The following is a 13,855-nucleotide window of genomic DNA, read 5'->3' as shown; positions in this document are numbered from 1 at the left end:
GTGTGACTTAAGCAGACACTGGATGCCACCCAAGGAACATTTCAGCCATGCCTGGTGCTATTTTGCTCCAGCTGTAGCTACTAGCCTTCTCTCAAGTTGTCCTTAAAGCTGTTCACAGCTTTTGGCTGATGCTTGGAGTGACATGTAGTTGGTCTAGACAAAGCAAAATGTTAAAATGAGTTCATTATCATGGTCATTATCATGCTGAGAATGAGCTACAGTGAGTGCTGGGCTCTCAACTCTCACTGTCTTATCCTCCTCCTCCTCTTCCAAGATGGAGAGATTGGAAGCTTTTGCTTCCATTCTTTATTAACCTCAGCTTGTTGTTTCATCCAACCATTAACTATGGCTTGTTTGAAACAAACCAACTTCAAACCATGAGTTATGAAGGTGGTTAGTGTCATCAAACCTAACCATATTTTAGGGTTCTGATGTAATGCTAAATTGCAATTAATCAAAAGTGGAAGCAAAAGCATTCAAACTTCTCCTGCTAGCCACTGGGGGGGGGGCAGGATGGGCTAGGGGAGATGTGCATAAGCCCAAGGCTTGCTGTAGTTTGTTCCCGTCATAATAATGTGATATCTGAACACAGTCAAAATGTGTGGAAAATCCAACAGATATTGCTGCCATAGCTTATTCTGTCCAAGGACACCATGTCAGATTGTTAGGGAAAGGGAGAAAACGGATCTACCAGGAGGTTTACAACAAATATTGTATAGTGGAGGATGGCATATGTTTAACGGTAGTTAAATGAGTTGAAAATGTGTGCCTCTAACATTACAAGTGGTAAGATTATAGGATCAGAGAAGCAACTGGTGGACGGACAGGAACATCCTTTGGCTACGAAGATCCCAGGATCCAGGGGAAACTATAGTTCCACTGAAGAGATATTGGCTGTAGATATACTCAATGTTTTCAAGAGCTGGTGTTATATGATAGAAATTGGTGGGTTTATTATGTATGTGTTTCATGCCCTTGGATGTTCTCTGCTCATAGATTCTAAATAATTGTGTTATTTTGAACTGTTTTGGTTTAGACTGAATACAACCAGCACATAGTCTTCCTGGCTTGCTCCTCTGACTCTCCAATACAAGTTAGACTCCCATATTCATTACATGCCCTGGAATGCAGCCCAAAATACAGAATCCAGAGTTATTTGTAAAAGCCAGTTTCTTCTCCTCATAATTATAGAGGAGGATAAAAAGCAATGGTAAAAGTGAGCATGTACAGTCAGGAGTGGAGCAGAAGCGTAAGGCTTAGGGGTGGATTTGGAGTACTGCCATAAGCTGTATGTTTGAATTTTAGGCTTTGATTCTTGCTGCCATTGACACCACCATCATTTCCCCCACTAAGCTTAATCTGCATTGCCTAGGAATTCTTTCTTTTAATTTCTAGGTGTGTGGTTACACACAACAATTTCTCTGTAGTGGTGAGGTAAAGGCAAGCTACATATATTCAGAACAATTTATTCCTTCATATAATGCAGGACTCATCCCTCACAAGCAGACTCTGGATACAAATTAAGCTTTTTAATCTACGTTTTGAAGTAGGGTGAGGGGTGGTATTAAATGGGAGCAGGACAAGGAGGCAGGCAGGGGATACTAGACCAAGATCAACAATACACACAAAAAGGTACTGTTCCTGTTTAACAGTACTGGGAAAAGATCCATCTAAACTGGCTCTTTGAGGTATACATTTAAACTATTGTACGTAATTTGCTTTTGCTTTAGGGTGATTAAAAAAATCTAGGTGCAGCAGTCAAGTCCTCAAGATTTTCACCATTACAAGAAAGATTAGAAATTTATTTTTAATTGGGGAAAAAATACCCTGAAAGATTTGGGAAGGAGGGAATCCTGAATCATTAGAGACTTAAATTATGAAATTTGCAAACACTAGCAACTTGAGTCCAGAATTCAATATTGTCAAGTCTCAATCTAGAGCTTCCTCATAAACCTCAAGGAAAGAGAGCAAAGGGTTGGCGTGGGTTCCCCCCACACCACCAAATTTCCTTGAGTTTGTTGTTTTCTGTTTGTTGTTCTCTCATCTTACTGTTCCACATGCTCTAAGCTTTTGACAGCATTTCAGAACATGCCTGCATGGCCACATGGCTCATTGCCATGGTGACAGGAGCTCCGCATCTTTAACAGCCTGGACCGATGGTTTGCATTAAACTTCCATTTCCTCAGGGTGGGGATGGGGAATTAAAAGGTTACAGTGCTGCCATCTATATACAAAAGCACACAAGCAGCCCCATCTGAGGGCGTGGTCAGACGAACATTTTATTGCATCCTTGTTGCTGGGCACTCAGGGATTTTTGTGGGTCCATCTCATGACTTCGTCTGCCTCCTGCCTGCCTCCCTTGCCTTCTATCCTTCTTCATGTGACAGCAAACTACCCTAGTAAGTTCGACTATTTTTTGAGCCTATCTCAGGCAGTGGAATAGGAGCAGAATGGAAAACAGACAGATATAGCAAAATCCATTGGAAAGCCTCACTGAACTGAACTTAAGCCTCTCAAATTATTGTGCGTGAGCGAGCGAGAGATTTGGACTTGTTGCTCCTGACACTAATATGTGTTGTGCTCATCCTGATCTCCCTGAACTTCCAAATAAAATAGATTTCACAGTATTCCCATTCTTTGCACTCCTAAGGAATCCCGTGTAACTACCACTGCCTGGTTCCACAGTCATAGTCACTAACCATTCTTGGCATTCCAACTTTAACATGCCCTTTGACGTTATTTGAAATTATGCATCCTTCGGAAAGATGAAAACAGGCACTCACCCCTTAGGGGAAGCACAATTTGGAGTAAAACTAAAAGCAGAAAAGTGTCAATTATTTCATTTATTATGACTCAGGTGCCAAAATATTTTGGGCTAGCAGAAGTACGTGCCATTCTGGTATGATTTATTGATTTACTCGTGCGTTGAAAGCTTCTGCCCTGTTGGAGGCTTTGTTTTACTAGGTTAAAGCACTGATTCACCAGCTTTATTTTGATGTGGTAAAGGGTGTGTATCAACAAGAGGAATATACCTTTTGTATGTTTGATTATTACCATTATATAATAGTATCTTCAGGCGGCAGGTTGATGTAAATATGATTGACCCAAAGTAGAAATATATAAAAATGTTTGTTTATTCTCCACTTTAAATGTGTGTTTTTGGTGGTTGAGTGCTAAGCACCCTAATTGTGTCCTGTCATTATAACCACAGCCTTCAGTCTATTGCATATCCACACATCCCAAGAATTTTCACACAAGGAGGAAAGTCAGTAAGCTGAGGAATGGGGGCAGAAAAGGAGAGGCAGAGCTGCGCGTGTGGACCACAGCAGAGCATAAGATACCCAAAGTGAGTGATCAGGAGAGACAGGGTAACCCACTCCATTTTTCTTCCCTAAATTCCATGACCCATGAGGGATCTCTCATATAGGACCCCCCTCTCCTTGCCAGTATATATGAACGTATGCCATAATAAATATGTTTAAATTGCCACAATATTCCTTCTTTTGTTTTTTCTGCAACAGGCTAACATTAGCTAGCAGGTCTTCAGTCTCACTCTAGGCCAATGCCAGTAAGTTAGAACTTGAAGCAAACCAAAGACAACCATGCAGTCATGACGAGAGTGCTCACTTCCCTAGAACGTATTTCTGAATATCTGGTGACTTTGGGGTCATACCAGGGCTGTACCCTCCAAGATGTGTTGTGGGATGTAGTCCACTACCTGCGATATTCTGCTGTGGTGGTAATGTGGATCAGAATTCGAGATAGAGCTAGGAGACGTGGCTAAGAACATAAGAACCACCATGTTGGAAAAACGAAGGCCTGTAGTCCAACCTTCCATTCCCACAGTGGACAACCACATACTTATCGGAAGCCCATAAGCAGTATGAAAGTGAGACAGCATCCACTCACTGGTGTTCCACCCACTCATGGTACTTAGTGTCATACTGCCTCTGATATTAGAGGTAACATATAGCCATCATATAGCCTTATCCTCCATGAAATGGTCCTCCACCAATAGCCTTATCCTCCATTGTTCCAATTCTCTCCTAACCTGCCACATTTCCTTGAACTTGGGTCCATTTTAGGAAATGGCTTAATGTATCTACAGGCAGTAGTTTAAAATCCAGCCCTGGAAGACAGCAAGCTGAATCTGACGAAGGATAGTTATTCAAAACACGGAGTTTGAAATCCAATCAAGGCCAGAGGAAATACCTTAGTGGAACAGGAAAGGCATACTTCTTATGTCTTCTGGGCCTTTGCACTGAAGGACTTGAGTTATAATAGGTTGGGAACCAGCACCTGATACCCAGGCAACTTAAACCAACTATTAACTACAGCAGGAAGTGCCTGGTGGCACCTTAAAACAATTAAGAGATTTATTGTAACATCAGCTTTTGTGGACTACAACGTACTTTGTCAGATGCAAGGGGCCCCTGTCTAATCCATGAGACGTATACCATAATAAATATGTTAGTCTAGTCTTTAAATTGCCACAATATTCTTTTTTTCCTCTGCAACAGCTACTTTTTTTTTCACATGGTTTGTCCAGGGTGTTGTTATCAGACACATGGTTAACTTCATCAGCAATTATATAATCTACCTTTACAAACCACAACTCCAAAGTGCAAAAGATATTCTTAAAATCATATTGTCAAAAAGTCTACTAGTGCTAAGCTAAAAGGTCTATACGGGTTCCAAAATGAAATAAACAAACCCAATTCTGTTGGAATGTCTCCATTGTGTTATTCCTTCTCACCCATACATGTTTATAAGCTGTGATTTTGTTTGTAATCACAGTATTCCATGTATTTTTCTGCACTGACTGAGAGATGGTAGGGGAGATTTCCAACCTTTTCCCAATAATATACATGTCTCAGTTAGCATGCTAGTAACCATCACAGTATGTTATTTCCTTATATGTCTATCTATTTTTGCCTTTAAAGAAATAACTTTAAGGGTCAGTGGGATAGCATAACAGATTATCTCTCTAATTCCTTGTACAATACCTAAATAACCAATATTTTTTAAAACTTGATATGTGCAAATGTTCTACTCCCCCATCTACATCTCCAACATACATTTGATAAATTGGGGCACATTCTTACCAGTCTAACTGACATTTCATTTATTTATTTATTGCATTTCTATACCGCCCAATAGCCGAAGCTCTCTGGGCGGTTCACAAAATTTAGACAATTCAAAACAAAACAACAGTATAAAACCATAATACAATATAAAAGCACAGTCAAGATAAAAAAAAACAGCAGCAATGCAAAAATACAAATTTAAAATACCATTTTAAAACAGCAAGGCTAAAATTAATTTATAGACGGTTAAAATACTGGGAGAATAAAAAGGTCTTATAATACCAATTCCTAACCAATAAGACTAGTCAACATTTTCCATTTTGAAATATTGTCTAATTAAAGAAAAAGGGGTCATTTGCTTACCCAGAAAGCACTCCCAAGACAAGGTTGAGAACAAAGAATGATCCAATGATGATAAGGGGGATGAAGTACAGCCAGTTCCAGGTGGCTCCTAAGGCATCATTGGTCTGAAAGAAAGAAAAAGAAAAATTAAGCAAAAAGTTACAACACATCCAGCCTCTGTGTAAATACTGAGGTCCTGGATGTTATATGCCTGTGACCTGTCCTCTAATAGCATGTTGGTTGCAGTGTTCATTAACACCACCTGTGCTTTCTTCTTACCCATTTGTGCAGGCATCAGAGGCGCACCTGAAGGGAGACAACGTGGGCATTCCCCTTAGCTAGGGTGACCATATGAAAAGGAGGACAGGGCTCCTGTATCTTTAACAGTTGCATAGAAAAGAGAATTTCAGCAGGTGTCATTTACAAAAGAACCCACATAGCAAGAACCAAGGAGCCAAGATGAAGGGCGTTTCCACTAAGTGACTCTGAGCCTACGCTCCACATAGTTGGGTTTAGTTCAAGCTGCAGATGCTTCAGCAATTAAAATGAGGATGCCTAGGCTGGTCATCCAAGTTGTCACATCTGAAGTTATCAAGCACGGGCTGACATAAGAGGACAGGGTTTGAGGGCATGATGACAGGTGGGGTACTTATGACCTTTTGACCATGGACTGCCGTTCCATTTTTCCCAGCCTGCATTTCTTGCAAGCTTACACAGAGCATAGCGTCATCATCAGTAATTGCGTGCTGCTATTTATGCCTACAAAATTGAATTATTTCATCATAGCTGAAATTCAGAGGAGCAAAACAGAGGGGAAGAAAGATGCCAGCTGCCCAGGAAAGTACAAGCCACAGAGCAAGAAACTGACAGCTTAAAAGGCTTTGGGCAAGATTGCTCAAGATGGTAATATGGTTATTCATTGCCTTTTAATAAGGCCTTGCCCTCTCTCCACTTCCATGCTTCTTCCCAGACCGCTTTTGTTCTCTTGGCAGATAGTCTGTCCATGACACTGGCCAGCACAGTGATGCAGCAGAACGTGACTGTCTGCAGGATGCAACATCAATCTTCTTGGAATGAACGGCTCTTCTTTCCTTCACGCTAATTAAGCCCTCATCTTTGTCTGACTCATCAGTACAGCATTTACAAATGGACCAGTGTAGGAGCTGAATTCAAGCCTCTTAAAAGAAGTAATCTCTAAAGACTAGCAGAGCAAGAATGATTATTCTTAAAGTAGCTAGAAGTGTTGGGTTGTGGCATTATTAATGGCCCTGAAACTGCTACTTGGCCATCTCCCAACACCTCCATATCTGGCTACCATTCCTTTATGTTCTGAGGCAACCTAAATGTGGACCCCACTTCTTTCCATCCCATAACAGTGAAGCCGTTAGCTAGAAGCAGCGCAACTGACTTTACCTACAGGTAAGAGAGCAGAAAGGCACAGTATGAAAACTTGGAGGAAGGATGGATGTGGTAGAGGTGGGAAACTGACCAACTCCCCTATCCCATATCCAGGTTAGCCAAAAAAACCTAAGCAGGCCCCAGTTTATTAAACCAATAGATTCACATCAACATTCTACCCTGAAGTCCTCTTGGGTGGCCTCGCTTCCTTGTGTGGCTCACCCAGGAGGCTTACAAAGAACCTTCATGTGGGCAGAAGTCCCCAGTTGGCTGTAACAGCTATTGGTGCTGCTGGCAGATCATACAGTGAGTCAGAAAGCCTGGTCCAAACTCTTGTCACCATTCATACCCTCCTGCTCTCTCCTCCCAAGAGCGAAGGCAGGGCTGGCAACAAGGGTAGGCATCGTTAGGCACTAACTAAGGGCCCAAAGCCCAGCAAGGCCCCAGTGCTAAGAGCCCCCTGGAGTTGCTCCTCCTCATTAAAAGCTCCATCCCACGTACCTGCTTGCCTCGGATTATCCCCGTAGCACTAAGCTTTCGCGGTTGTTGTTGTTTTTGCTACCGGGCGACAGCAATCCTTTGCATAACAGGAAGTGAGTTTAAGGGAGGAAATGTAAAAAATCATTAAAAATCAATGGATGACCCAATTCAATTCAAATTTGGTATGCTTAAAGCTCTCCCTAATATCTATTACTGTGCCAATTTTGGTATCTTTATCTGTAAAGCTTACACAGATGTCAGCATTTCTTTAAAATCCTGCTCCTGCGCCCCAGCGGCGGCTCGGAAGATACGCTCAAAAAGTAGGGGCTAAATACGGCGAATCTTTTGGCTTTATAGCACAATTAAGGCAGGATGCATGGGAGCACTTCACAATCAAAGCAGATTATAAGGTGGAAGACTCCTGAGTCCTTTGCATGCAATTCGCAGTGATTGCACAGTATAACGCTGGTGTGATAAAGCTCTAACACTGCAACCTTCCTGTTTACCTGCCCCTTGCTCTGGCCCAGACAACAGCGGTGGTGAGGAGGAGGAGCAACAGAGGCCACTGACTGCTTTCTCACTGTCTCTCAAGCAAGCAAGTGGTAGCAATGATGAGGAGCAGGAGCAGCTGGTGGCAATGAGAAGGCAAACTCCCAGAGGGAGGGGGCCCACTGAGGGTGTCTTGCCAAAGGGTCCTCAGAAACCTGGACCTGCCACTGAGCAAAAGAATTCTTCTACGAAGAGAGACTGAAAGAACTGGGCCTGTTTAGCCTGGAGAAGAGAAGATTGAGGGGAGACATGAGAGCACTCTTCAAGTACTTAAAAGGTTGTCACACAGAGGAGGGCCAGGATCTCTTCTCGATCCTCCCAGAGTGCAGGACACGGAATAACGGGCTCAAGTTAAAGGAAGCCAGATTCCGGCTGGACATCAGGAAAAACTTCCTGACTGTTAGAGCAGTACGACAATGGAATCAGTTACCTAGGGAGGTTGTGGGCTCTCCCACACTAGAGGCCTTCAAGAGGCAGCTGGACAACCATCTGTCAGGGATGCTTTAGGGTGGATTCCTGCATTGAGCATGGGGTTGGACTCGATGGCCTTATAGACCCCTTCCAACTCTGCTATTCTATGATTCTATGATTCTTTGAGAACCAAACAGGAGCAAAGTAGTTGCTGCTGCTCTGTAGCTTTCTTCTTTCTCTCTGGTGCTGTAATAACTCCATGGGGCTGATTGCTGGGTAAGTAAATAGGCAGGTGAATAAAGGGCTCTTCAGCTGACTAAAGCACCCATCAGAACCACTGTTGCTACAGCAACCCTGAGGCCTATGGCCACACGGTGGTTCTTCTTAGGCCCCTTCTGTGAACTGAGCCTCAGGTGAACCTCCCTCACAGGGTTGTCGTGGGACTAAAATACCACTACAACTTCTCAGGAGAACAGGACACCAACATGCCACCAACCCAACTTTTAAACTGCACATCAGTTCTTGCAATCACTTTCTTGCGCTGTCACTTGTGTTATCTCTGGCTTTGCTCCTGTTACACTCTAGTTTTGAAAGTGACACACAAATAAAGGGAGGGGGATCATGACAGACGGTGAAAACAGCTTGGAGGCGGCTGCACACCTGCACTGGGAAAGCAATCTCAATTGCCAGCGATTTGAGACCCAACGCAGTAGCAATGTTTTCTCTGCTGATCAACCTGCCTAACTGGGGGTGGTGCCTCCTCCTCCTTAAGTAAATAGTCACACATGGCAATTATCACATTATTCCTCAGAAGGGAGTGCGGGAGGGAAGAGATGAAGGAGGGGAAGAGGTTAGAATGCAAAACCTGTTTCTGCATGTGCTCCCCCATGACTTGAAGATCCAGCAGCCCAACCCAAGGCTGCCTGTCTTCATAGAGGTAATAAAACAGAGGAGTTCTGGGCCCAAAGCAGTGTCACTGCCAGGCTGGCTATGACTGGACTCCCAGCTGAGAGTCTCTGAAGTCAGCTAAAGTTATTGCTCTGTTGACCCAGCAGGAAAAGAAAGGTAGGATCCTCCTAGTGTTTTGGCCAGGGCTGGCCAATCCAGAGGCTTCATACTGCAGGGGTATGAAGAGGACTCTGAAGCCCGAGTTCACCAATTGCTAAGATTTCTATTTTCCTGCTGGCTATCACTGAGCGATCATCAGAGATTTACTTTGCACCTTAACAATTTGTGCCCCAAAGTCTTTCTCCTGTGCGCAACTACATACAGAAGGCCCAAAGATGGTCTCATTTCAAGGGCAACAGTTCCTGACACATTCCTCCCTATGCCTTCCCTGACCCTGCTGTTAATTCTAGCTCGGAGAAGGGCAGCATGCAGCTACCTATCCCTTCTATGCTACACCAGAGTTAAAGATCTACAGCATCCTCTACAGCAGTGACAAACCACTTCACCCATTTTTTGTGGGGCATTCAAAGCAGATCAATGGAGGGTAGTGGCTCTAACGTTAACAGGGTGGTGAAGCCACTCTGGATTTCTGTCAGACCCAGGCCACAGCTAGACCTAAGGTTTATCCTGGGATCCTCCAGGGTTCGCCCCTGCCTGAGCACTGGATCCCCTGTGTGTCACCTAGATGAACAGGTTTGACCCCTGGATGACCCAGGGATAAACCTTAGGTCTAGCTACGGCCCCAGTCAGACCTCTAAAGGAACTACCCAAGGTGCTGAACATCTAGCCAAGATTGAGAGCCTTATACGGAGTCAAACCATTGGTCCATCTAGCCCAGTAGTGTCGACACTGATTGGCAGCAGCTCTCCAGGGTTTCAGGTGGGATTCCTTTCCTTGCCCTACCTGGAGAAGCTGGGTATTGAACCTGGGACCTTCTGCATGCAAAGCCTGTGCTCTATCACACTGAGCTATTGCCCCTCCCACTTGAGATACATGACCCCGACCTTAACTTGCTGTTGAAAATCAGTGGTCAGACATGAGAAGCAACTCAGTGCGCCAAAATAACTACTCCATTTCCTTCTAAACTTTAAATTCACTTTCTCTGCAATCCAATGGAGTCCGATTGCACAGTCTTGGAACCTTGAGAAGATTCATTTTAAATTTTGCCTTGGGGAGAACTGCACAACGGATCCCACCTAGTCAGCTTGCCACAGTGTTGGACTGAATAGGTTTGGGATCGGATGGCTCAATACACATAACCACAGTCTTGCTCTTTCAAAAGTCCTCATGTCTTTTCTCCTGGCAAATTAGCTGCATACGGTGTCTGCCCTTATTCCAACTGGTGCCCTCCACCCACCCCAGATTGGAAGTGCAAGGTGAGATTTCTTACCTGGCCAGGGCCCCTCCCACTAAGAGAGATACTTCCCCCCTCTACAGCATTGTTTACAGTGCAGATGGGGTGGTGGGTGGTGCGGAGAAATAGAATATTGTAGAACTGGGGAAAAAATCCACACCCCACAGCAATTCTCTTGAAAAATGTCGTTTTAAAAACCCAATTACAAACATTTTCAAAACATTCCCTACAGATTTGAACATTTAGTATTTTTCATGCATCTTCAGTATTTTGCAGTAGCAGTCAATTTATGGCAGTATCCACATATGCGGCACCAGTTGGTTTTTTTCTTTAATGATATCTGACATATTTGACATGTAGTAATCAGCATCTGAGATGTGTCAGGTGACATGCATTTGCAGTCAGTATTTGAAATCTCAATAGATGACTTGAAATAGATTTTAGTAATGTTACACTAATTTTATTCATTTGTTCAGCCAACTGCACCTGGTGAATTTGGATCAAATTTTGATTTTGTTTGTTTGTTTAACTGACATCAAAATCCAGATTTAAAAAACCAGTCAGTTTCAACATTTGGCCAGGTGTCATTTCAACTCTTGGATATGGCCTCTAATGTGGATCTTGAGCTCTTGCACATGACAAATGTTTGATCAAAGGAGCATTTATTTATTACCCCGCTGAAATAAAATATGACTAATTGGCTCAACAGTGGAGCCACTTCTGCTTTCTGGCTGTCTGAGGGAGTTGGCTTTGCCAGAGAGTTGCATCCAAGCATTGTAAGATTTGTACTGCTACCAGTACAATAAGAAGCCCTGGACACCATCAGGAAAACTGAGCCATTAAGCCAATCAAAAGAGAATATTTCAATTTAGCAGTTGCTTCATAAGACATTATGAACCCCCTGGGGTTTAAGTCATCCAACCTGATGGTGCTCAGCAGACGATTATATGCGATTTCTGTGGGATTATCACTTAGTACTACTAATTTCCAGCAAAGGCATTTCCATCTGCAGAACTTAAAAAAAAAATCTTCACAAGGACTCACAGGAGGATTAGGGCCCTTATTTCACACCTGAGATTTTTTTCTGGTGTGTGGGTATGTGCGTGTGTGTGTGTGTGTGTGTGCGTGCAAAGCTGCACAACAGTTTGTGGTTATAATTCGCATGCACCGCTAAAGCACACCTGTGTACTTTCCTTGTGTGTGCATTTTGTTGCTTAGCATCAAGTTTCATGACATTTAGAAGCCTACACAGAGTAGTAGAAGATCCTGGGGACAGCACCAATGCAAAAGAGTGTTATATTCAAAAAACACTGTGAACTCCAACAAAACTTTATTTGGAGTGAGGGACAACACACACACACACACACACACACACACACACACACACACACACACACACGACCCTAGGAACAAGTGAGGGGGGACACACCAAATGCACAAATATAATACAGCTGTCTTAAGAATATCATACCTTAGATTTTATGGCATTGCTGCCATAATATTGACAACTTCACATGATTCATCCTAGAATTATTTCCTTCATTTAGGAAACACTGGTGGACACTCTACTGTTTTGCCCAACCTGGTGCCCTCCAAATGTGTTAGACTACAACTCCCAGCATTCCAAACCACTGGCTGGGGCTGGCAGTTGAAGTCCAAACATCTGAAGGGGACTAGGCAGCTCCAAGGGGTAGCAGTGGAGTCTGTGGGGAGTGTCTTTAGCAGAAAAAATGAGAAATGAATATGCTTGATAGGGTTTCTAGAGGAGCCTGGACTACTAATTTTACTTCTCACATTGTTATCAGACACTTTTTACATTAAATACAATGCCACTTTTTCATGGTTTGAATTTCAAACTGCATCAATGTTCTTTTCGAACTGTGTATTTTCCCCCCTGTACATTTTGTTGCACATTTAAAAACAAAGCCCTGATAGGATCGGAGATCAAGGCCATAGCTAGACCTAAGGTTTATCCCTGGATCGTCCAGGGGTCAAACCTGTTCATCTAGGTGACACAGAGGGGATCCAGTGCTCAGGCAGGGGCGAACCCTGGATGATCCCAGGATAAACCTTAGGTCTAGCTGTGGCCCAGGTCTACCATTTCTGGTAGATATGGTGACTGAGCAGCGATAAGGCTTGGGTACCACGTCTATCCAAGATAGGTAGATCTAGCCTGTGAGAAATTTGTATACCAAGTCCACCCCTCTGTTTTTTTCTCAATGGGGAGACCAGGTGACCAGACAATTTATTGCGGCACACACAGGTGAAACCTTCAGTTCTTACGATGATTCCCTTCACCCCTGCTCAGTTTGTAGCCCACTACTAGGCTCTACTCTATAGGCATAATAGATTTAGGTTTCTTCACAAGAGGCTTGTGAATTGCATGGCTGCTACAATCAATTTCACAGCCCCATTGCATTTCCCTAAAACACCAACAATACTGGACTACACCACAGAGTTGTCATACACTACTCTAATACACATACCTGTCCACAAAATGGGAATAACAACACAGTGTAACCCCCACTTTCTCAGCCACAGCCCTGCCTTCTGCTATATCTGGGTATAGTAATGATGAACTTTATCGGCATATGTTATCAGAGAAATTTTTTAAATGTTCGTAAATATTAACAAGACCTGAGGTAGAAAGATCATGAACTTTGCTGCTACTTTTTATTTTTTGATAGACACACTACTGCCCAACGCAGCTACAGGAAACTCCTGGATTTCTATTTTTTTTTAATGAGGCTGCAATCACTCCCTAACAGGGAAGACCCCAAATGGGTTAACCCATCCAGATAGTGGCTATGTTAATCATTGCTGTGACTTCGTTCATTGGCTAAAACACCAAAAAGTAGGAGGCTAGTTTCTTACAAAATGAATAGGCAGAATAGTGGCTGCACAAGCTTCCCCACCCTTGAAATGAAAGCTGGGACCTGGAGATTATGGATCATAGAATCATAGAATAGCAGAGCTGGAAGGGGCCTAAAAGGCCATCGAGTCCAACCCCATGCTCAATGCAGGAATCCACCCTAAAGCATTCCTGACAGATGGTTGTCTAGCTGACTCTTGAATGCCTCTTGTGTGGGAGAGCCCGCAACCTCCCTAGGTAACTGATTCCATTGTCGTACTGCTCTAACAGGAAGTTTTTCCTGATGTCCAGCTGGAATCCGGCTTCCTTTAACTTGAGCCCATTATTCCATGTCCTGCACTCTGGGAGGATCGAGAAGAGATCCTGGCCCTCCTCTGTGTGATTACCTTTCAAGTCCTTGAATAGTGCTATCAT

The 13,855-nt window shown here is 43.4% G+C and overlaps 1 protein-coding gene across 1 annotated transcript in view; it reads right to left on the bottom strand.

Annotated features, from left to right (window-relative positions):
* CACNA1E (calcium voltage-gated channel subunit alpha1 E) overlaps positions 1-13,855 on the bottom strand; it is a 287,767-nt gene that overhangs the window by 152,113 nt on the left and 121,799 nt on the right. Inside the window, exon 7 of the mRNA XM_063134500.1 lies at positions 5,451-5,554. Coding sequence (XP_062990570.1) covers positions 5,451-5,554 — 104 coding nt within the window. The remainder of the gene's footprint in view (positions 1-5,450; positions 5,555-13,855) is intronic.

This window comes from Elgaria multicarinata, chromosome 1, assembly GCF_023053635.1.
Source record: "Elgaria multicarinata webbii isolate HBS135686 ecotype San Diego chromosome 1, rElgMul1.1.pri, whole genome shotgun sequence".
Classification (NCBI taxonomy): Eukaryota; Metazoa; Chordata; class Lepidosauria; order Squamata; family Anguidae; genus Elgaria; species Elgaria multicarinata.
The sequence above is the reverse complement of the archived record's forward strand: the minus strand, read 5'-3'. Positions and strand labels throughout refer to the sequence as shown.